Below are 24,702 nucleotides of genomic sequence, written 5' to 3'. Positions count from 1 at the left end.
GCTAGAAAGAAAATGTAAATTCATCTTAAGGGGAAGAACATGTCTTGGACATAAATAATGAAATCTGTAAATAATGCTATAATAATTACAGTTCATGTTAATGAAACTACTAGTTATGAGAAGTAATTTTGCATTATTCAGCAGTGAAGCTGTCAAAATTCACTTTGATAGAGCTGAGTACAACATGAAACTGGAGCCTGGAGCAACAGCAGTGTGCATTTGGTGGGTCAACTCTCTCTCTCTCTCTGTCTCTTTGTCTCTCTCTCTCTCTCTCTCTCTCTCTCTCTCTCTCTCTCTCTCTCTCACACACACACACACTCCTCTACTTTGGTAGATGATACAACTGGCTATGAAGACCAGTGAATCTGAAACTGTGCATGCCCTCGACTTCTTCTCCCACATTTGTACAACATACACACCTACAAAACTATACAGAGTATACATAAGCCAGTGCTCTTTCAATTATGTCAGATATATCAGTATTAAGTTGCTCATCTCCTCCAAACACACACGCGTGTCAAACGGCAGAGGGGTGTGAGGGAAATACACTTCAACATTCGTCTAATCTTCTGTCTAATCTCCTGAAGAGGGTGTAAACTGTGCACACAGACCAGTCACATTACCAGGCTTGATTGGGCTTATAAACGTCTGCATTTACATTGCTAGTACTGTCCGCCTTCAGTGCCGTACCACAGAGAACACATACACATACTGAGAGAGGAGAGAGGGGGAGAAGAGCTGCGCTGTAGTTCAGAGCGCTGATTGGATTACTGATCTATATCATCTCACTCTAACCTGTTTATGGTAGGCCATCTCTTTGACTCCAAGAGAGTCATATTGATATGATGGAGTCCGGTAGATACAGCACAAGCATATCATGAACAAATGCAGCTCCAAATTATTACCAACATTTTTCATTGTTTGACACAAGAGATTGTTGGCTTGTAGTTTTCTTAAGTTTAAATACACTTCAAAAACATATATTTATGTTATAAACATATATTTATATCACATAAATATGCTACTGAGAGTTGAGTCTACTGTAGCAGCAGCCACAGTGTTTGTTCACTGCTTGGCAGAAAATGGAGGCAAAAAAGGTAAGTACAGCCATAGGTCAACTTGCTGCATAGCAACTGGGTGCTACAGTCAGCAAACTGACCTATGAAAACACAAAGAGCATGTTCATCTCTGAGTCTGCTGCTGTAGTGCTGACAGCTGCACACAGGGGTGGTTCTCAGCCTTGTGCACTGCAAGGCTTAATTACAGTGACACATGAATTTCCATGACATGCCCGCTGATATTAATGATTAAAAAAAAAAGATTTATCCAGAAGGGGAGTTTTACATAAATTATTTTTTGGCAGTTCTTCCACAGAGAGGTCAGGGGTTAGGGTTAGATAAAGAACTTTTAGAGCATCCAACCTCTACTGTTCCACCCAGTCCGACTCATATTATAAATTCAACTTCAATGTGTGTGCAAGGTAATTGTATTCATGTTCTTATATAAGCAACAATAGCTGTGATTACAGTATTGATGACAGCATGCATGCTTGAAAAGATGTATAAAACAGTAATATCATATGGAGTGGGCGCAATCATGCACACAGTAATGCACATGTAAAAATACACACAACTACACAAACAGTCACATGTTTTTCAAACTTGAGTTCTACTGCAGATATCACACTTCGGGTAAAGAAAGGAGAAGTGATAGAGACAGAGAGAGGGCTGCCCATCAGCGGGGCTCCTCATGCTCCAGTTTGATAACAGTGGCGAAGGGAAAATAAGCCCCACTCATGTCTAAGCACCATGAAAATGAGGAGCCGCTCCTAGCTCTATAGGGGAGCTACATGCTACTGCTCACTGGAAGCGGGAGACCTGTAGTCGGGGACACTGAACACAGCGGTGAGAAGTGCACACATGCATGCAAACAGAAACATGCTTACGCACACGCAGAGGAGGCAACAGAAGGATGAGCTGTCTGCAGATGTGTTTGTTCAGAAAATTGCTCAATAACTCCTGGTCCTTCAGTGTTACTATGAGCATGGACATAAGCCTCCACTAAACAGATTTACTAAGGGTCTGTTGTTTTGTCATCTTCCCTATTGATCTTTTCATTCACTTCTTCAAATTTACTTTATGTCAAGTCAGCATTTTTAATGCGTTGCTTGGCTTCTAAAGTGTTTTTTTTATGCAGCTGAATCTCATCATAGGCTTTTTTGGCCAGAGAGGGGTTGTTTTGGATGGATTATAACCACAATCTGTCAGACTCAGACTCAGTTTGTTCATCACTGGCAAAGCTCGTCTATTGAATCTGCTTCTCCTTTCCTTCCAATTTTTTTTTTTTTATAACAAAATTAATGTTGATCAACTCAAAGAGGAACTACTGTATCTGTACAAGCCCACAGCTGGATATCCATCTTTAACAGCAGCTTGTTGCTGCTCCAACACATACATTAAAAAAACACATAGATTTCTGCCCATCAGCTGCTATTGATGCAGGCTCTTACTTTTGACGGTGAGGTACATGGATTTGCTCACATCAGCTCCCACGTCGTTGCTGACCTTACACAGGTAGAAGCCGCTGTCATCCTCCAGCACGTGTTTGATCAGCAGCGAACCGTTGCTCAGCAGCTGGATACGAGAGCCACTGTTCAGAGGGATGGGCTGAAACTGAGGAACACCCGCACCTGGTGCAAGTAGCACGAGAAAAGACAAAGGAAGAGAGAGAGAGAGAGAGAGACAGAGTAGAAACATTTTAAATAATTAGAAAAAAACATTAAGATGTAAAATCCAACTCAAATTTAGTAGAAAAAGAAATGTATGACCCTAAACCAGCATACAGCACTTGACCTCCAGTTTATCAGTGTGTGTGTGTGTGTATGTGTATATGCATTCATTTAGCCATGTCTCTGTGTTTACAGATTTCATAACAAAGCCTGTCAGTTTTAGGGAGGATTGTAAACATGTTTCTTAACACCAGGCCTAAATCCTTAAACCGCCAAACAGCTGCTGAGCAGAGTGAAGCGGACCGAGCTGCTGTTGTGATGCAGTCACAAGAGACTTAATGCTCATGTTTAACAAGACAGCAGATTGGTGCAGAGGAACAACAAGCTGAAGGAGAGCAGGAAGGGCTTGCATGGCTGCTGGCCTTCAGCCGGCCAGTGAGATTCAAAGTTTGTTTACTGTGGCTAGACAAGGATTTCTCCTGACTCTTTACTCCTCTGTATCAACTCTCTGGATTTATTCTTTGTGTTTGTGTTGGTTGAATTAGTTGATCCAGAGAAACACTCACACATTAATGGCCTTAAAACACATTTTGATGTAATCTAAGTCGAGGACAGACTCATCCTAAAGGCATGGATTTGTCTGATTTGAGAGCAAGCAGAGCAATGCTTTGCACATGCCTACCCTCAATTCTCACAGGTCCAATACGACTGACATTTGAAATCCATCACTGAAGCATTGTTGAAATAATTGAACTTGGCATCTTTGACATATTCTGTTGTGCTGCCTATGTTTAATTAATATCTATCTTTTTAATAGAAAATGATATAAACACTTGTTTCCTATTGTTAAACAATATAGTAGCTCACTCTGCAATGGCTGCCTTAAATCTGCAGGAAGGCTAACGTCTTTAGAGCAGGCTCCTCTTATTGTGATGAAAGCACTGTATTCCACCTTGCCCGTGTAGTATTAAACACATGTGTGAACTGAGCCAGATGTTGTATTAGCTCGTGTTAAAGTTAGCGTGTAGAGATTAGACCATTTGGTGAGCTGTGGGTTTTTGCTTTTTAATTAAAATGCAGTCAAGTGGCCGTGGCAAGCAAAGGGTCAAGTGGTGACTTTGTTCCTGCTCCCCTGGCTCGGAGAGGGAGGGAGCGGGAGGGAGATGTGTTCTTCCTTGAATTATGGATTTTGCATATCCAAATAGTGCGAGTCGTTATGCTAATAGCAGATGACCTTTACTTACTGTTCCATATCTCCCAGAGACACTCATCTGGCTCTTAGCTACTTCTGTCGCAGTAAAAGCATGCCAGACAGTCATTCTCTGGACAAACTGCACTCTGCCTTACTACAAATTAAACAACGGCTTCCCAAGCCACCTACCCCGGATACATTTTATTTCTTCCAAGGTGATTTTCATTGCCATTTTGCTCTGACTGACACCCTGAGTAACAACATATTTCAGAGCAACAGCAAAGATGTGAAAACGTGAAGTAAATATGTTTGACCGAGGCCTCAAATACCACAAAACAAACCTGCTGCCTGGTCAACTGAAGCATGAGGGGCTTCCCTCTGGATAGGTAAAGCTTCTTTCAAACACTAGTAAGTGAGTAGACACACACGCGTGCGCACACACACATGCACATACACACACACTCCATACTGATCAGGACTGGTCAGACAGTGCTAATCAAGCATGAGGCCTGTCTCACATCTACACACACACACACACACACACACACACATAAATCGCATCAAAGGGTAAAACAAACAAAAAAACAAAAACAAAAACATAAGATTCTTTCATTCCTTTGATCATGGAGCCTTGTGCACACACACACGCAAACACACACACACTCACGCACCACTCCTCATTGGTTGTTGTCCTTCTGTTGGTGAAGCTTTCATCCCTGGTTATATGGATGATGGAGCAAACACCTGGGGCCCCTCTTCATCTGCCCCTGCTCAAGTGGCTGAACTCACCTGCTGCCTTCCTGCCTGTCTGACTGCTTCGCTCTGCCTGCCTCTGTATATCTGTCTTTTTTCACCCCGTCTGTCTCGCTCTCTGATGATTCTCTAATGATGCAGGTGGAAACCCTGTAAGCCCCCAGCTCATGCTTTCATTGCATTGCAGATGGTTGTATGTGTGTGTGCGTGTGTGTGTGTATATGTGAATGCACACAAAACCTGTAAGTGCTGGCTGTGGATGAAGCAAATGGAACCCACTCACCTGCAAAAACAATACTACTGCCACATCAGCTGTGTACAGAACTCTCCTTCAGACACAGCTGCTTTAAGGTACACAACCTATTATCTTATATGTGTGGCCCAGCTAGCTGAGCAATACTGCACTGTAGTTGGCAAAATGATCCTTACATGATAACTCTTGCTACTGACTGAAAATATAACTTAATCAAATTTAGATATTTTACAGGTCAATCATCATTTCTTGTTTTTGATTCATATTTGATACTGTGCAACAAAAAATACATACGTACATAGGTCTGTATAGAGGTTAATTCTAATGATTATAAAAATGGACAACGCAGAGCAATAGAAACTAGAAAAAGCTGCAGCCTTCAATCACTGCAGTTAAGTATAGACCAAAAACATCACTGAAGCTCAAATTAAATTAATCATGATGCTGTAAATGCTATTGTTAGTATCTGCTTCTTCACTGTACATGGCCACTGTTGCAGTGACTTATCCAAGCAAAGAAAAAAACTCCTAATGCTGTGTTCACATCATATGGGATGGACAGTAGAGTTGAAAAACTAAAGAGAGCTATGTGATTGCAATTTGTCATGTGAGGGATAAGCATAGTGTATATTATAACACTATATCCACTAAATCTGGGTTAAATTACATTGAATAAAGTACTTTGGTTTCCAGCTTGTACAGTATCCTGGTGACGGCTCTGTTATTCTGTGAGTTTGAATTCAGAACTGTGATTTTTTTTAAATTCCAAATGATAGTTCCCTATTGCTGCTGGCAGGTTCACTTTCAGTGGGTAATGTGTTCTGTGCTTAATGTACCTTTCGAGTGCTCCCATACAATGGTGGGCGGTGGGTAGCCTTCAGCGGAGCAGTTGAGAGTCACAGTTTTCCCATAGATCCCATCTTGATCCTCAGGCTGAACCACAAACTGAGGAGGAACTGCGCATAGACACAAGCACAGACACAAGCAAAAGTCATACATGAAATTGTGGTTGTCTTTCAAATAACTTCAGCAAGACAGGAGGAACTAATAAACGAAGTTAGGTGCTGTGGGGATTGGTTAAAATGAAAATCGGAACACACTACAGATTATAGTAGTCCACTAGGTCTGTTCCTTTCTGCTTTCTTACCTCTAACAATGAGCTGACTCTGGTGCTCGACGGCTGCAGCCTCGTTGCGGGCGATGCAAGTGTAGTTGCCATTGTGGTCGGGAGTCAGGTTGGAGATTCGCAACGAGCTGGTGAAGTCAATGTTGTCCACAGTCACACCCAGGCTGGCGGGGATTGGCCGTCCATCTTTCTGCCACGTGATGTCCAGTGGCCGGTCTCCTGACATGACCACGCAGGGGATGAAGACACGTTGACCAATGGTGAAACGCTGGAACTCAAACGGTTGGATGTAGGGAGGGACTGCAGACATGAGAGGTAAGAGAGAAAGAAAGTCAAGGATTAAATGTTATTTCAGCCTTGAGTTTCAAAGACCACTTTAATTCCCTGGATTCTGTGGCAGGTACTATGTCCTTTTTTCAGAATAATCCTACAATCTTCTAGCTATCTTGCTTTAAAAGGGTCACTGATGGAACACAAAAGACCTGAATAGCAAAGCATTCTGCAATAAGTCCCCATCATTCTCAGACTGGAACATTTCGTCCTCTCAGAAAAAGGCTACAAGCACACTCAGACACTAAAAAATAACTTTGACAAAACAACTCATTAAGGCTGCTTAGAAAAATAAGTCTGACTGAACCTGAACGTTTTCTGTCTATCAATCAATAATCATCTATTAATCTACAAACCACAGACTTTCAGATCTGCCACACTGGCTGCTACTTCAATCAACCATATTATCCAGTGATCTAAAACCCAGATTGCAGCTATAGCTCATACCAAGCTCAAAGTCAATCTGGCTGCATAATATAATCACACAGTTCTACGATAAGATGTATTCAAATTGCCTGTGCTCTAGTCTGGAAATCTCCAGCCATCACACAAGTCATCTGTGTTTGAGTGTCCAGTGAGTTCAAATAACTGTGAAATAAGCAGCACTTTAGCAGCTTATTTAATTCACAACAAAGTGGAGATAATGGACTCCAGGGATCCCCAAAGACACTTCCGCATTTTAAGCATGAGCAGAGTAAATTAACAAATGCACTCGCTCACTATAGCACCACTGGGAAGTGTTTCTTTATATCATCACTCTCTCTTTTTGTTCTCACTCTCTCTCACCCTCTGCTTCCCTCGCTCTGTGGAAAGTGTAATATAGTGACAACAACCCAACATACTGTACAGAGGCAAGGAAATGGGGCATAATGGGGAAGCCCTTTTTAGTATTAGCTATTACAGGTTGTAAGATCTCAGTGGAGATCAGTCTCTTAGCTCTTTAATATCACTGATACAGTCTTCATAAGCTACTCTGATGTACTGCGGAATATCAGGTAGATTAATTCAGTGTGGTGAGATCTATTTATACACCCGTCTATCTCTCTTTGTGAGTGCGTGTACTTATTCATCTATCTAATTATGGCTTTTTTCCCAGTGAGGCCAATGTTGAGATGCACATGTAGGCAGGGGGCAGAAAAATAGAGTGCATCACAATAAGCTTTGCATTTCCCAGTTTAAATGAAAATATGGGACTTTGGCATGAAGAATTTGAGATTTTTCTTCATCATCATATAATGCAAGGAAAAAATTGTGACCATTTAAAAGAGTCGAAATACAATTATTTGCTTTCTTTCCCAAAGTTAGAAGACAAGATCAATACGACTGTGTTAGCTTAGCATAAAGACTGGAAACACAAACTGTACCTTTTACATGTCACACTGATTTTCTAAATTAATTAAATAAATAAAATTAAAAAATATTCTTTGGTGAGGTTTAATGTTGCTTGTAGGCAGAGTTTATCACCTTTTTATGAGCCAGGCTAGCTGTTTCCACCTGTTTACAGCCTTTATGCAAAGCTGAGCTAACAGGCTTGCTAACCGTGGCCTTATATTTAGTGGGCAGATATGAGAGTGGTATTGATTGACTGATTGATTTTCTAATCTACCTCTAGACAAGAGAGCAAATTTGCAAAATAACAAAAAACAACCAGCTTAGGTAACCACAGCGGGGTGTTGTTCATCAAATTAAAAACAACTTGTGGTTACTTGTCTGATTTATATTTAACAATGCAATTTGGCACATTGAATCTGTAAGCAAGTATATGGTATATCTGTCTGTCTCAAGCTGTACAAATTAAAATTGAACACTTGCAAGGAATGAAGGACAAAATTGAGCTTTTGAGTAACTGTTTTAACATATTCATCTTTTGCAGCATATATTACTAATAGAAAATATTGTATTTTAAGCAGGTTTTTAAACAGTCTATGCTCAAGATGCAATGGAAATTACAACAACAACAACAACAACAACAACAACAACAACAACAACAACAACAATAATACAATAACTTCGCAAGGATGTGCAGCATATTTAGCTGAACCAAGAACAATGGGATTTACCTCTCACTCGAACATGGACACTCTGAGAGTCCATCTTGTTGGGTTGGACCATCACCTTGCAGTTATACTCGCCGGCGTCCACCTGCTGCACGTTGCTCAGCTTCAGAGTGCCGTTGTTCTCGAAGGCTCGCTGCCGATGGTTGAATGGGAGCAGTGCTGAGTTTTTGTACCATTTTATGGAGTAGTAAGGGTAGCCAATCACCCGGCAGTGAACAAAGGCATCCCGTCCAGCAATCGCTGTGATGTTTTTCATTGGACGAATGCTGGCGCGGCCTAAAGAGTGACAGAGAATGAGAAAGGAACCTTATATACAGACATTTCAAGGAGAGTGGCGTTGAGGTTTTTTGATGTGTGCTGTTCTTGTGAATGAAACAAAACATTTCAGACTCATGACTTAACAAATATATTTCAGATTTAAACAAGGTGAGGTCAGCTGCTAGTACAGAGATATCTGAGATAACACCTATGGTGCCTGCCACCAAAATACTGCGGAGTGCTGTTTAAAGCTTTTTACCGCAAGATCTTCAACTTAACTCTAAGTAGAATAGAGATTAAACGGTGCTAACCAAGGAAAACCGAATGTTTAGATAACACTGTACTACTAATACTTATAACTCGGCTCCTGCTGCTCACCCACATAACAGTTACACGTTCTGTGTCTTATAAGACTAAAAGGGGTTATCACTTTAACATCTAATTGTTAAAAGCTCAATTGGCTGCTTGAGTAAATACACGCAGACACAGACACACACACACACACACACACACAAGCAAAACAAGGATACATTTATTCATGCAACTAAAAGAAATTTATTATTCTTCTGGCTATTTACAAACCAGCGCAATTTTGAACCAAAGATCCAGATATGCTTTTGTGCAGCAAACCAGGATAATTTATCTGGCCTAAAAATACAGGCATGTAGGAAAAGCACAGTAGTGATTTGGAAAGAAAAAGATGAAGCTGCAAAATTATACAGGGAGCAAAAAAAAAACAAAATAATACACGAAAAAGAACACAAAAAAATCTATAAGTGGAGAACAACCTCAAAAGAAATGTAAATGTGATTAAAGATTTAATACTAGAACTAAAAATGGCTGAGCAACAATGGCAGAGAAAAACAAAAGACGAAGGGAAAGTAACAAATCATCAAAAGAACAAACATAAAAGCAAAGAAATAAATAAAACCTTAAAAAAAAAAGTCATTTCAGAACCAAAACAACTGCAAATGCCAGGCAGCCAGCTGGACAGAGAGACACGGACAGACACACACAGAGAGACAGACAGGTATGTGTATTGTTGTTCTTGGAGGAGCTGATTTGACAAGCACCTCTTACGTTTATTCGAGCCTGGTGGTACACGAGCCCGGCCGAGTTGCTGCACGTGCACCGGTAAACCCCGCCGTCCTGCACCTGGGTGTGTGTCACATTGAGCTGGCTGACCACGTGGCCTTCGTGGGTCTCATAGTGGCCCAGGTGGTGATGGCTGTCTTTGATGACAGGGTCATCGTCCAGCGACCAGGTGCACCTGGGTGGTGGCGTGCCCTTGACGTTGCAGACCAAGAAGACCGGCTCGTTTGGGTTCACCACCTTCTCGCTGAAGGAGGACAGGATCTTTGGAGTACCATCTGTAGCAGGGGACAAGGTGGGAAATGGAAGAGGACAGGACAATAAAACAATGGTTAAAATGTGACCTCATGTTTGTGATGGCCAGCAGCCTAAGGATCATTTCACAGAAGGTTTACATAGCAGTCACAAGACCCCAGTTTGTATTTCCTGACACCAGGGTTTGTGAGGGTTTGAGAGGTGATGTTTGCTGTCAGCAGTAAAGCTTTGTCATAAGAGCCAGCAAAAATGAAGGAAACATCTTTTTTTTTTCTAGAATTCACCATTTTGTGCCTTTGCCTGTGTCAGAACCACTACATCTGTGTAGATTTCATCATGAACAGTGATCCAGGAGCCTTCCTCCCAGACGCAGAGGCCGGTTGGCTTTTGAAATGTCTGTGTCTGCCTGCTGCTGCTCTCTGATAATCTAGGTCTGTTCCACATGATTATAGATTATCAATATCTTCTTTTTACAGCTCCCTGGCCACAGGAGACAGTTGCCTGAGCAACGCTGCCAAGGTAAGCTATTGAATTTGAGAGTGTGTGTGCATGTGTTTTGGTATGTGTTTGTGAAGTCTGGTATGGTCATACTAATGGCAGACTAGAGCTGAGAGTCACAGCAGGATGCAATTAACACATAAACCCAGTATTGATCTTCAAGGCCTGAACCTGTCTCTGCTAACTCATTGATTATGCATAAGACGGCTACCACGGTGTGGCTTTTGGTCAGCACTTGTGTGCTTGCTCCACCCTACAAATGACATGCACACATTTTACCTTCAAGGATGACTTGCACAAAGTCCTGTGCAGACATCTTGCCCTTCCTGGCGAAGCACTGGTAGGCTCCGCCGTCACTCTTCGACATTCCCTCCATGATGAGGTTCTCCCGGTTGAGCCCAGTGAAACGAACATTGTTGCCAGGGTAGATTATCTCTCCATTGCGATACCACGACAGCTCGTACTCGTCCGAGCCGCTCACGCTACAGGACAGAGACACCTTGCTACCCACACTGCCTTTTACCTTCCGAGGGCTGACCACTGCCTTCAAGGGCTCTAAGGACACAAAAATAAGAGAAATACTACATCTTCAAAGGTGTTTGAACGATTACCTGATAGCAAGACTGAGAGAAAGATACAGAAAAGAGAGGACAAGTGAACGATCTATCGGTTAGTCCACAGAAAATTAATCAACAATTTGAATCATAATTTGTCTGATAAAAAGTCTGATGAATTCACTGATTCTAGTTTCTAGAGCATGAATATTTTCTGGTTGTATTGTCCTCTATGATAGCAAACTTAATATCTTTGGGTTTTGGACTGTCAGTTGTACAAAATAAGCAACATTCCTCATATTTATTACTATTTCCATGATCAAAGGTGTTATAAACTGGAGGGATAGCACGGAGCTTCAGTAGTTTGGATAAACTCTAAATGTGTGTGTATCTGTTTTGTGGTTGCTTTGGTTTCCTCATGCTTTTCAGTAAAATCCTTTGTATCATTGACTATAGTTAATGATAGTAATGGACTGTAATTACATGGACTGGACACTTTGACCATGGACATAAGGTCTTTAGTTCTTCCATTTTTCATTTGCACCATTTTCCATCAAGTGACCACAGCATGTGATGTGAATGACTAGTCTACAGATAATACAGAGATATCCTTCCTATAAATAAAAGACTTACGTTTTACATACAGGCGCCCCATGACCTCAGCGTTGCCATAACTGTTCCACACTTCACAAACATACGTCCCAGAGTCACTGGGCTGTGTGCTCTCTATCAGCAGCCCTGTGATGGTCTGGCGGAAGCGGCTGTCTGGCTCCAAAGGGCTGTTGTCCTTCAGCCAGCGGTATTTGGGTGTTGGGTAGCCTGAAGCCTTACAGGGCAGCTCCACCCGATGATTAATCATCACCTCTCGGTGGTCAAAGCCATCCAAGATGCCTGGCTCAGCATTAGTGGGGTCTGTAAGGAGCAGAGAATTTAGTGTTAATTAGTGGCGAGTGTTGCCAGGTGCTTGATACTATAATCCAATATTGATTCTTGAGGTCAAGATTCAGTTCTATAAACTATATATTTTGTTATGTGAGGCAGAGGAGAGAGAAACAGAAGGTTCTACAAAGTCTTGATTCGTGTATTTCCATTATATATGAAGTTACCTTGAATCATCAAACTGCACTGCGGCATACAACATAATCTACAGCCTACAACAACCTGTAATAAAATTATCGTTTTGTTTCTGACTTGGCCCAAAGAAGTCAGTAACAAAAGAATTATGGCTGCTCCTGAACACATTCCTCACATGTTTATGTTTGATCTAAAGTTTCCTGGTAATATTAATATTTAGAGACATTCTTCTTCGTTGCCCAATTTTAAAACATATGCAATGATGAGTTAAGGCACTGACTAAATATTCAATACAAGTTGCAGAGTTATGGTTTTTGCGGTTGAACTGATTCCTGTTTGAATGCGTTACTGACCCGACACAATGAGACGTGCACTGTTGCTCTGACGAGTCTCGCCGGTGTAGCGGTGGCGTGTGGTGCAGCGATAGTTATTCAGCCCATCCTCAGGCAGGACGTCCAGAATATACAAGGCTCCCGTGGATGTGATGAGATATCTTTGTCCTGAAGCGGATAAGAAGAGCAAGTGGAAACACATGAAAGGCAGAAGCTGTGTGGTTATGTATATATCAAAACAATTTTTACAGTATAAAGAATTCATTCACTGCGACACAATTGTGGGATTTCTCTGGTAAAGTTTGAGTCTCAGAGCAAACAAAACCTTTAGAAGTTATTCTTTATTTCTACATGAGATAACCAAGTTCACTGGAGCGAAATGAAAAAGAAATCGTTTGTCTCATGCAAATAAACAATAATGACAAGAGATTTGGAGTAAAGCAAGATGTGAAGTTCTACTGTGAACCCACAAATAATTGAAGAAATGCTGTAAATTAGTGCAGTAAAATTGGTATCACCCAGATCATGGTAGACAAAATGCATCCATAAATTTCAAAAATATGTTCTTAAAATCAAATCTTTGACCTCTAACAGCTCGTATTGTCTTGTCTCTGATTTCTGCTGTTGCTGAAACCACAGTGGTGCCATTGTCTGGTATAGAAAGCCAATCCTTCTTTGGCTGTCACAGCCAGTTCTGTATGTACGGTAATATTATGTTAATTCTGCAGATCAAACCAGGCTGAGTGGGGTTGTCAACATTCATAAAGAATGAAACCTTCCTCTCCGCCATCACATGAATGCTCACATTCCCATGGGAGCAGATTGATGTCAAAACTGATCGAAAAAGCAATTTACAGGAGGTTGTCTTCACTGTGCAGTGGTGGGCATGCTAAGACAGAGGCAGCTAAGGAAGCCTTTAAAGCCTGGAGAGAAACAGCCCTGTAACAGCTGCAGGTAACATTAACAGGGTCAAGAAGAAAAACAACGTACAACGACATCATGGGGTCAAGGGAAATACCACTGGACAGATTAAAAAGTCTTCATCGTCTTTGCATCCCTCCCTACTGATTTTGTTATGTGTGTAAATAAGGTGGAAAACATTCAGAGCAAATGTCATCATTTCACACCACAAATATTTTACCACTTTTAAATCACCTGCTCACTAAGCTAATAAAAGATGTCATAAACAAGAAGCCTTGGATGTGACAGTATAGTTTGTAAGGTGTCATGTTTCATTAGGGATTATTCACTGGAAGAGGTTTCTATTTCGTCTTGCATGTGTGTGTGTGTGTGTGTGTGTGTGTGTGTGTGTGTGTGTGTGTGTGACCTGACTGACAGTAAGCAGAGTGTAACATAATGTGTGTATTGATATGGAAACTTGGCACTATGAAACGATTGTCAGGAAACTTCGACAAAATCAAATTAAGGCTTTGTGTTTACTGTGTTAGATTATCAAGGTGGGGCAGTTCATGTGTTTTTCATACTGTGCAAGAACCTTGTTATGAAGGCCCAACAATAATACTCTGACTGTTTATGGGCATCTGGATGAGGAATATTAAGAGGGGGGAGAAACCTACACAGGCACTAACACTGGTACATTCCTGGGTGACTCTCATTAAGGTTATTTTTTTTAGATTATTTTTTGACTGCTTAGATTAGCAAAAAAAATCTCTCTGCATATTTGATTTTGATTGCAGCCCATGTCTGAAGGCAGTCATATCAGCGATTTATCCAAAAGTAGAACGAACTGGGGCTGCGTGGGAGCTGCTAAAGCAGATTAGCAGTGGGTAATTCATTTAAGTTGAATGAGGGGAGTTGTGGGGTTTCTTGAGATTTTTCAGAGTAAAACACGTGCAGTATGGTGTGGTTTTTAAATTTATGATAAAAAAAAAAAAAAAAGAGAAGTGGGTCTGTCAAACAAAAGTTAGAATTAGCCAAAAGGGTTCTGAAGTGATAAATTCCACATATTTCTTCCTATTTACAGTGCACTGGTGCAGTTTTAATATTTACTGCTGTCAGTGAGAATGGCCTTCCAAACAGATATTTCAAGCAGGTACAGAGGTTTCTCTTGTCTATATGGGTCAACAAATTAAGTGCCACCTTCTTTAGGTCACATGACATCATCCCCTATAGGTCAGAGAGGGAAAGACTGTATGTCACACTATTATTGCGGTGTTGCCTCAACGTTTCTTCTTGTTGGGCTCTAATATTGTGTTGAGTTACAGTACAAGAAAACAGTTTGAATACTTACACAGTCCAAAGATAATAGGTGTAAAAACTTAATAACCTAGATATAATGTTAGACTAATATTAACATCAGACCACTACATGTTTTAATATTCCACTTGAGACCATTATCTATGAAAGCATGTTTAATATGCTCACATTTTATATGCATTTCTGTTGTTTATACATGCAAAGCAAAATCAACCTTGTGGGGTTAAGCAAATGGGGGGCGTGCAGAGAGAAAAAAATTGTACAGCTATTGTAGGCATTGACCTAGATAGAACCGACAACAGATTCCATGGATTTGATGTCCTGAAGGGTTTTCACTGGTTACATTACTGGTTAGATGGGCAACCAGCAAGTGGAATCTATAAAGAGAGGGAGAGAGGGTGTGACTGCATGTAGAGTGTGTGTGTGTGTGTGTGTGTGTGTGTGTGTGATAGGATGCCGGCAGCCATGCATGCATGTCAGTATGCAAGACGATTGGTGGGAGGAAAATCTTCTCAGAGGTTGAGGAGGCCAGATGCAAAAAAAAAAAAAAGCTTTTGCTTTTTAACACCATTATCACAGAGAAGTTGATTTTTCATTTCATTTCATCTTTCATATGGCTTTGCATTTCGGTAAGTGCTTCCTCTATTGTAAATATTCACCTACTTTTTGCTATTGATCACGTGTTTGTGATTATTATAAAAAGTGAAAGAAAGATTGGAAATATTTCACCAATAAATAACAGTATATGTGGAAAAGTTGAAATCCCTGGAGACTATATATTACCATGCTGCAGCAAAAACAAAATTCACATATCTCCTCAGAAGCTGTCCATTCCACACACACACACACACACACACACACACACACACACACACACACTGCCTCTTTCCCTTTTTTCTCTCCTCCCTTCTGGCTTCTCCATTTTGATTCTGTACTGGTCCTCTGAAATCTCACTGTGGAATCCATCTTGAGTGAGACAAAATGGTATTTCACTCCAGCCGCTGTGAGCTGCTGCAATTTTCTCTTCAAGCACCTCTATGCTCCTGCAATGCCTTTTAAGATGTCAGAGCTCAGTTATTGTGTTATGACAGAATGAAGTGCAGGCAGAGGGGACGCTACAGTGGGGAGGGGATTCAAAATGAGAGCTATTGTGTTGAATTGTATTGTATTGTATTTCTTCTTTGCAACCCGCTCCCCTTTAATTCCTCTGCTTTGTCTTTAACTCACTCAGTACATCAGCATTTAGGAGTAATTCCCTCTCACAAAACCACTATGTCAAGTAAGAAATTATGCACAATGTCCTCTTAAACGCTTCCTTCCATTCATTCACAGCCACTGCTACTGTAAAGTGAAAAAGTGCTCCACTCCACCAAACACACTTTATCTAATCATCCCCACTTTGGCAGAGACAGAATCTAATACGAACAGCAGGCTCTCACTCTCAGCAGGCTAAATAAGCCTCGACGTACAGATGAGCTAGTGTCACAGCATCCTCACTGCCAACAGACGCTCCGGAGCTCGATGTGATTTAAATGAGAGCCGAGCTGGTCACATCTTAGCTCACAATCTGCAACTCAGTATCTAGAATGAATTAGTGATAAACTAGTAATGTGTTTATTCAAACTGGTCATGCAAAATCTTTTTTTTTTTTTCTTTTTTTTTGCATCCGAAGCTGCCTGAAAAAAATAAGTTTGTATGTTGGAAATGAACAGAACATTGTTCAAAAAGCTGAAAACTACAGAAATAAAACAACTTGTGATGTGATTAACCTAAGACGCTGTTTATTTCTCTTAAAGATGCCCTTAACACAACTAAAATTGTGTTAAGATTCAGTGATTTTCATCAAAATGCACTACTCTTAAATTCATTTTTGCTTCTTTACTGTCTTGTTGCATTCCTTAGCACGTTACCACAAACAACTGTGGGTATAGCGTGAAACGATAGAATCAAAACAGAGATCCACTAGTAAGAAAAACTCCTCCCCACCGGTGCCAGTGCTCAAAAATCCTCATGGTACCTTTAATTTTCTTTAAATTAAATCAAAATGTGTCTACATGATAATCTGACATACATATCCTGTCTGTGTACAAAGTTTAATTTATCTTAGATACCAATGCATCAGTTTTGAATATGAAACTAAGGCACATTATCCAGTATAAGATTAACTCTCTCAGATGAGTTACACCAATAAACAACATTACACTAGATAAATGACACAGTATGTGTGAGTTGTAACAGGTTTAGCGGTTATTGTTTAAAGAGGAAGGTGGGACTGGCTCTCAGTACACTGTGAGTCAGACAGTGAGGAGGGACCCACTTCTAGTCAGGTCAGCAGAGACAGACCGATGATAAATGGGCTTACGAATGTTCTGCGTCTGTGTGGTAACTTCTCTGGCCCACTTCCACTCTCCTGAGTCAGTTCAGATATTAAATTAAAATCAAAGATAACGGTCTATCCTGGGCTTACTGTACACTCTATCTGCACAAAAAAAAAAAATTAACAAAAAAAAGATTTTACAGCTTAAATGTTACTTAAAAAGGTCTTAGTGTGCTGTTAACCTGGATAGAGAGCCTCTCTACAGCTCCATCTTTTTTCTCCATTAATTCAGCAGTGATGGACCCTCGCTGCACAATACTGCAATTCACTGTTTATCTGTACACAGACGTTGAGACATTAGAGAGGACGTACTGCATTCACTACTGTGGTGGTAACGTCAGAGGAGTGAATTCTGCATTCTCAGACTAATTTCTGCCTGCTCAGAGTCGGGGGTACGTTGCATCGCGAAACAGGGGCCAGAGATCAGATCACAGCTTTAATCTGAGCTGATTGAGGTCAGATTGCAGGACTGAACTCTCCAACGCAGAGCTCCTCAGGGCTGCACGGCTACATGCAGAGAAACTGAAATGAGCACTATGACTATTCTGCACATCCAACCAAGAAATAACTATTGTTAATCTGTCTGACTGTCTGTATGTTCAGATTAGCATATGCTTAAACAATACACAGTCACACTTATGCACCGATGAAGAAGATACAGTATATCAAACAGTGCTGAACCCCTTGCCTGGTGTTGTGCTGTAGGTGTCATGCTGTAACCACTGCATTACTGCACATAGCAGACCACTAGGTGACTGCAGACACTGTGGCTCTCCAGGATCCATTTAATTAACACAATGACTCCGAAATCAATAAAAGACATGCTAATGGTCAAACTGCTGCAACACTCTTTAAATCAATGGATACAACCTCCTCCACCGTACAGTCATGGAAGGGCATTAACAATATTATTGGCGAAATTAAAAATACCTGGGACTGAATGTCAAACTTCAGTGTCATGTTTTGTTGTTACAGGTGCTTGCAGTAATATGGCTTAGTTCTCTTTAAGTTATCAGTGGGTGGTTTAGAGCACCACTTAACCAAGTTACTATGTATTTTTTGGCTGGATGTAGTAATTTACTGGAGTCCTGGCAACTCCTCCAAAACAAGATCTGGCATATGATTTGGAGTTTTCACAGATTTGGTTTCTGTACGTCTCATTTTTGTAACAAATGAGATATAACATGTTAATTAATGAGTTTAATTAATGAGCTGGCAGATTTTGTTACCTTTGGACAGAGCCAAGCCAGCTGTTTCCACCTGTTTCAAGTCTTTGTGTTAAACCTAGTTAACCAGCTCCTGGTTGTAGCCTTATATTAGATGGACAGACAGACAATCTTCACATCACATTTTCTGCCAGACAACAAAGTAAACACATATTTCCCAAAATGTTGAGATACTGATGTTTACATTTCTGTGTCTCATTTGGATAAGTTTCCAAAACTGTGATTGCACTGTCCACTTGTCGTCAGTTAAGTGTATAATGATGAGCCATAACTCCTGGTCACAGGTGGAAGCACTGGGTGAGATTGCTATCTAGCAGTGCACCAAGTCAGGTCTTGCGAAGCTGTTGCAGAATAAGCGATTTTCTAAGAAAAAGATCATATATGGCCCTTTTGCATGGATGAACTATTGGGAACATGCTGGATCTTCAGCAAATGTGATCTGATGCTCTCAAGCCCAAACGTACAGTCTCATCGATACTATGGGCAACACCTTCAAATTGTTTAGGGACCACAAAGAAAAAACAATTGTGCAGACTATGACTGGACCAAATGAAAATGCAGATTATCTTGCAAATACTTAAGCTAATATTATTAAAATCTAGACAAATGCAAAAGCCTTCAGCACCTTTAAAAGTCACCTATAAAAATCTCTTCCTCTCAATGCACCTGCTGTGTGAATAGATTTAAGAAATACAAGTAAATGACAGAGCTGCCATTGAAGCCCCGGTGAAGAAGGAATCCTTGGTTCAGTGAAAGTTTTGGCATCAGAGCTGGAATGCTAAGAGACTCTCTGTCTCTTATTCAGCCTGAAAAACCTCTGTGTTCCTGTTTGGCTCATTCTACTTCCTCTCCTGCTTCTTCTCTGTCTCTGCTGCTTGGTCTCTCTCTCTCCCCCTTTCTGTCTCTCCCTCTGTGTCCTGAATGCTAAAGCAGTGTTTGGCTGTGTCAGAACACTGCAATGAAATCCTGCAGTCTCAAACGCCCACATCCAGTAAACACCTACCTTTACCTACATGTTGACCCCAAAGCTATATTTTAGCATTTAGTTGCACGGTACAAAATCCTTCTAGATATTGAAATTACTGTTGGCCATATAAGAGATTAACTCTGGGGAAGCAGAAAAAAAACAACAAAATTAATCTAAAAGTAAAAGATAAATAAAAATACAAATACGACCTCAAGTTGTCCATAATAAAATGCATCATTATGTAATGTTAAGTGATGATAAAGGGCTTATCAAATGTAAAGACATGCTGAGACTGTTAGATTCTAGTACAGATGTGTGATATGTGATTGATGCCACTGAAGGCTGTTGGGATCAAAAAGAGAGAGTAGGAAATAACATCTTTTTCACTGAATCTTTAAAACATGCCTGTGTGTCATAAGAGTATTTGAGTCCCCTAAATCTACCCGTTCAGTTATCTTATGTCGAAGAACGACTGGAGCATCAACAGCAAGTGTGAATTTAAATTTGGTTTAATACAAAATTGGTTTGTATTGTTATTGTTTTGCACCACTCCCGGTGTTGCAGCTACAACAAAACACAATTTAAGGCCACGAGCCACTCACACTTGATCTGTTAAAATAACACTTAAATGCCACCCACTTTGGTCTTTACAAAAATATATTTCTTTGTTTATTTTTTCAGAGTTCTTTCCAAACAAGAAACAGTTACGAAAGAGGCAGACAGAGTGAAATGCAATGACTGATAGTGTTATACCACCAATCCTTTAAATTAAAAATGTGCCTTCATACACCATAAATAATTGATGCATTGTAATTCATGCAAAAAATGTCCAACTGCCATGAGATGAACAATTCATATTTAATAAACAACTGCACAAGTGAAAGATGTAATTTTAATAAATCATGGGGACCCCACTATCTCAGAGTATTTGCTCTCTCTGGTCAGATTGCTACACTGTTGCAGATTTAGTGGACACAGAAGCATCATGCACAGTACAGATTTACTGTAATAAATCATGTGGACAGAAGTTTAAAAAATGAATTTGATATGTGAGGTTTCATTTTCTTAGTTATATCAATTAGATGCTGAATTAATATATTTAGGGATGTTGGAAAAATGTCTTGGTCTTTATGAAAACTGTTAGTACATAAATACACTTTGAGGTGTAACAAATTGGTTATTATTTCTAGAACTGTGTCATAAAGTGGAACATTTTTGGAGCATTTTAAATATAGTTTTGTAAATACTGTCACACATCACTGAACACTGAAATTTGGTAAAGGAGTGTAAAATGAGGACTTATACTTATAGATGACAGATGAATAACACTAGACTGCACATGGATTCCACAGCCACAGGCTACATAGAGGTTTTCTATTGTTTCAGGGATAGGAAACTAGATTATGCTACAATGGTGGAGCTAGAGGAAAAGCAGCACTGCACCTGTGTGAATACAAGGTTCATGTCACAACGGGAGAGCAACCTCCTACAAGGACGCATGGAGAGAGGATTAATTTTACATTAACGTATAGTAGCTTGCTGAGCTTGGCTGCAGGCGTGCACTCGCACACACACATCACAAAAACTGCTGAAAAGGAGAGTCGGGTCTCCAAGGTTAAAGAGTCTGGGGGTTGTTGATGTCTTTGATGAGGTTAGCAATCCAGTAATCTCTGCTGAAGCCCAGAGCCATTAAACAGCATGTTGCTAAGCAGGTCTGCACCTGAAAGAACGTCAAGACAGCAGCATCATAACAACAACAACAACACAAGTTTAAGGCGGGTTTTCAGTCAGGCAGCAGGATAGACATGATGTTATCAGAGACAATAACCTAAGGTCCAAAGCAGGTGACTTTAAAGATGTTTCTAAGTTCGCTGTAAAATAGAAAATATATTTGATCTGCTTCCACACGTTTTTTTCTCATAAAAACATGGTATAAGTAAAGCAATCAACAGAGTGGCAAATGTAGTTGTTGATTAAATTTTACACCCTGTATACACACGAAGGCAATGATTTCATTTCATATTATTGGCGATTAAACCAAGGTTATGGATCAACCAACAGGTTTAGTGACAAAGCAAGAGAGAAACAAAGTTACAGACAGACTCACTCAGCTGGCACCAAGGTACAATAGGAGCTACTGTAGGTAGCCAAAAATAACACCACACCAGCTCCCTCAGCTTCAGACACTGGTGGATTATTTCATGTACTGCACAACCAGGTTGTCTCGTGCCCCGGTGGCTTCATAAAATTACAAATGTTTTGTTCCAGTTTAAAGCCATTGATGGCTTGGAACAATTGAAGTGTGGCTTCATATTTTTTGTGGGACTGGAATTCCTGAAGGTTTTTGTTTATTTGCTGCTATAACATGTTGAAATCAATTAATTAATGTTGCAAGTAACTTAGGCAAGTTGGTCCACTACCATCACTCACTCTATTTGTATTGCTGCAAAAGCGGGATCTGTTTATCTGCTGAAAAATTAAATTCTCAAGCCAGGTGAAGATCCCAGCTCATGTTACACAAACTTTTAATCCTCCTGCATTTGTGCAATGTCCCTATCATGTTACCATGCAGATATTTCCACAGCCAAATGAACAGCAAACTACTCATTTATTTAGTGTTACTACATTACAGTGTCTGTAATTTAAAAAGGCATCTCTGTTACCCACAGCAGGAGAAACTGTTATCAACTGTTGCACTCTGTGTACGACTCTATGTCTGGTAAATAATACTCACAGATGGATAGTAAAATGAGTAATTAAATCTAGCCTTCTATTTCCACCATGCTGGAGAGGGGATGCTGGCTTTGGGCTGCTCGTGTGTGTGTGTGTGTGTGTGTGTGTATGTCTGTGTGTGTGTGTGTGTGTGTGTGCGTGTGTGTGTGTGTGTGTGTGCAACATGTGTAGCAGTCTGCCATCATAACCTAATTATTGCAGCAGCTTAACAACAGCAATTAGCACATTTCCATCAGACGACACTAATTTGTGAATTCCATTCCAGCGCCATTCAGGACCAACACACTGGGAAAGAGAGAGAGACTTAATTCACTGTTGAGCTACTGGCAATGCTAAATCCATATCTATAGAGCTGTGAAAATTGCTTATGGTAATTGCAGTTATTGTAAAACTAGGCTGAAGCTTTAATGAAATTTCAAATTTTAATCATTTGTTTTTTGTATAGTCCACATTTACCGACTTCTCCCCCAGAGGGCCCCATGTTTCCCCATCTGACTTCCCAATAAAACGCCCCTCCCTGACAGCTCCCTAAGATAAATGAAATTGTTTCATCAAACAGTGATTTCCTCTCACTCTGGGGGGAAAGGAGAGTCCTACTCTGGTAATATTTATATCCTTAATTGTAAAGTTTTCTAGTGTTACATGTTGTGATTGTAGATCTGTAGGAAATTTATAATGACCACGATTAATTAACAACAAATTTACAAAAGTCAGAAAATGTCAAAAGTCAGAGTGCGAGGGAATATTCACAACTGTAACCTGCTGAGAAATTATTACCTTTTAAAATGGCATGGCAAATGTGTTTGCAAACAGTTGCTTACTCACGTATATTACTAACTTTGATGCTGGACAACGAGAATACAGTGACTGCTGGGGCTGAAAACAACAAACCGTCAGAGTGAACAAAAACAGCAAAGGTGTTGGACAGAAAAACAAAACAATGAGCTGAAAGATGCTAAAATGCTCTGTGGAGCTCAGGGGAACTGCAACCAACTGATACTCATCACTACCAGCGACCCCTATGAGCGCTTGAAAGATCTTTGACGCAGACAGGATTTGCTATTTTGTAATTAATTACAGTAATTTAGTGCTTTTTAATCTTATCCTGTATCTTTGCTGCAGGACACAGCACCAGTGCCTCAGTCAAAATATATTAAAAGTGGACAACTCCTGCAGTCTTTGTTCATACAACTGTCTCAGAATAACATTCTCCCTTCCTCTTTCCTCTTTCCTCATCCCCCTCATTTCCCCATCTCCCTCCACCCTATACCCCCCCCGCCCTTACTTCCTACGCAGAGATGCATGTTGAGTGATAGGCCTGTGGATGAGTCTGGACAGTGCGTCTGAGGCCCTGGTTTTTAATAGGGTTCTGTTCCCAGTAATTATGCTGACACAATTTGATCAGCGCTGGGCTAAGTATCTTCATCTGAGGGAGATCGGGGGGAATTAACGCTGATGTAATAAGTACAATTTGTCACTATTAAGACGGAGGTGTTGACAGGCACTGGTGTTGTCAGGGCAACTGATGGCGCTCCCTTGCTACAGTATGTATTCTGCTGCATCCGGAGAGCAGAGCTGTCAGGCCCCCTCAATAATCGATTCCTTGGGTTGCTCTGCACAGGCAAAAGCACACTAAACTATGACATACTGATATACACATACACAATGCAATAAAGATAGACGGCCCCTGGATGTGCTGTGGTGTAACACACTGACATGCAAGCACACACTATAAACACTCAAGTTGCATACAGTACATACAAAAAAAAAAAAAACACAAACAAGCACATGAGCAAGAAACTACAAGGACGATTGGGTTTTGTCCAGAAGCTACTACATTAATGTCGTGACTTAGAACTGCTGCCAACTGAGATGTGGACTAGCGGACTCTCACAAACCTCAGTCTTACACTGACACGACTGAAACACTCAGTGTCATTACATAAACTCTGCGAGGGTGCAGGGCAACAGGGGTGAAAAAAAATGCACTAATGAGACAGGACTTCAGGCCTCACTCGCTGCTGAGGAGACAGCTAATGCCAAAATCTTGACCCATAATCCATCTCACTCAGCATTTTTCTGAAAGATAAACACATTAGCGATTTATACAAGACGTAGCTGTGCAGAGTAAGCCACCCGGCCTCAGGGAGAGCTACGCCTCTGACCACAATTGTATTTTTAGTGCACTAATGTTTGCTATGCAGCAAACAATTTAAGACTGTATGAAAACCTAAGCTGTGTGCTTCACACCAAAGCTGTCATATAGAACCATAGTTTCTCTGTTCTTGTAGATTTAGGCCTATTACAGCGTGTACATGTGCAGTCATCTAACTACAGCTTCAGTCCTGGTTGATCTGGTGACACCTCTGGTCACTGGCAACAACAGCAAGTGTGTTAAATATTAAATCATAGTTGAAGTGATAATGTCGGCACACTGAATCCCTCCTATCACTTCATAGTTGAAGTGATAATTGAAGTGACAATTATCACTTCAACTATGAAGTGATAATTGAACGTTATCATCCATATCATGTATATGTCCTGGCCTTCACTTCCTACAGCACCTCCAGCACATGGAAATGCAGACACCAGCAGTAACAATGAACTATAGATCAGCAACTCCTGTGTATTTCAAATAGTGAGATGTAACCATAAATGTATAAATAAATGAGCGAAAATCTC

General features: G+C 40.6%; 1 protein-coding gene across 4 annotated transcripts in view; it reads right to left on the bottom strand.

Annotated features, from left to right (window-relative positions):
* The window catches only part of dscamb (Down syndrome cell adhesion molecule b), a 122,914-nt gene that overhangs the window by 27,702 nt on the left and 70,510 nt on the right, over window positions 1-24,702 (bottom strand). For 3 of the 4 annotated variants that reach the window (XM_071471737.1, XM_071471738.1, XM_071471741.1), the window contains 8 exons: window positions 12,523-12,669; window positions 11,729-12,007; window positions 10,821-11,096; window positions 9,770-10,066; window positions 8,442-8,714; window positions 6,073-6,351; window positions 5,762-5,881; window positions 2,510-2,689 (listed from right to left, as the gene is read on the bottom strand). In XM_071471737.1, coding sequence (XP_071327838.1) covers window positions 2,510-2,689; window positions 5,762-5,881; window positions 6,073-6,351; window positions 8,442-8,714; window positions 9,770-10,066; window positions 10,821-11,096; window positions 11,729-12,007; window positions 12,523-12,669 — 1,851 coding nt within the window. Of the gene's footprint in view, window positions 1-2,509; window positions 2,690-5,761; window positions 5,882-6,072; window positions 6,352-8,441; window positions 8,715-9,769; window positions 10,067-10,820; window positions 11,097-11,728; window positions 12,008-12,522; window positions 12,670-24,702 lie in introns of those variants that run through there. The other variant, XM_071471742.1, reaches the window with a different exon arrangement.

Source organism: Trachinotus anak, unplaced genomic scaffold, assembly GCF_046630095.1.
Source record: "Trachinotus anak isolate AG129_WGS33_773 ecotype Australia unplaced genomic scaffold, CSIRO_AGI_Tana_v1 ptg000034l, whole genome shotgun sequence".
NCBI lineage: Eukaryota > Metazoa > Chordata > Actinopteri > Carangiformes > Carangidae > Trachinotus > Trachinotus anak.
Note: the sequence above shows the minus strand (reverse complement) of the source record. Positions and strands in the feature narration are given on the sequence as shown.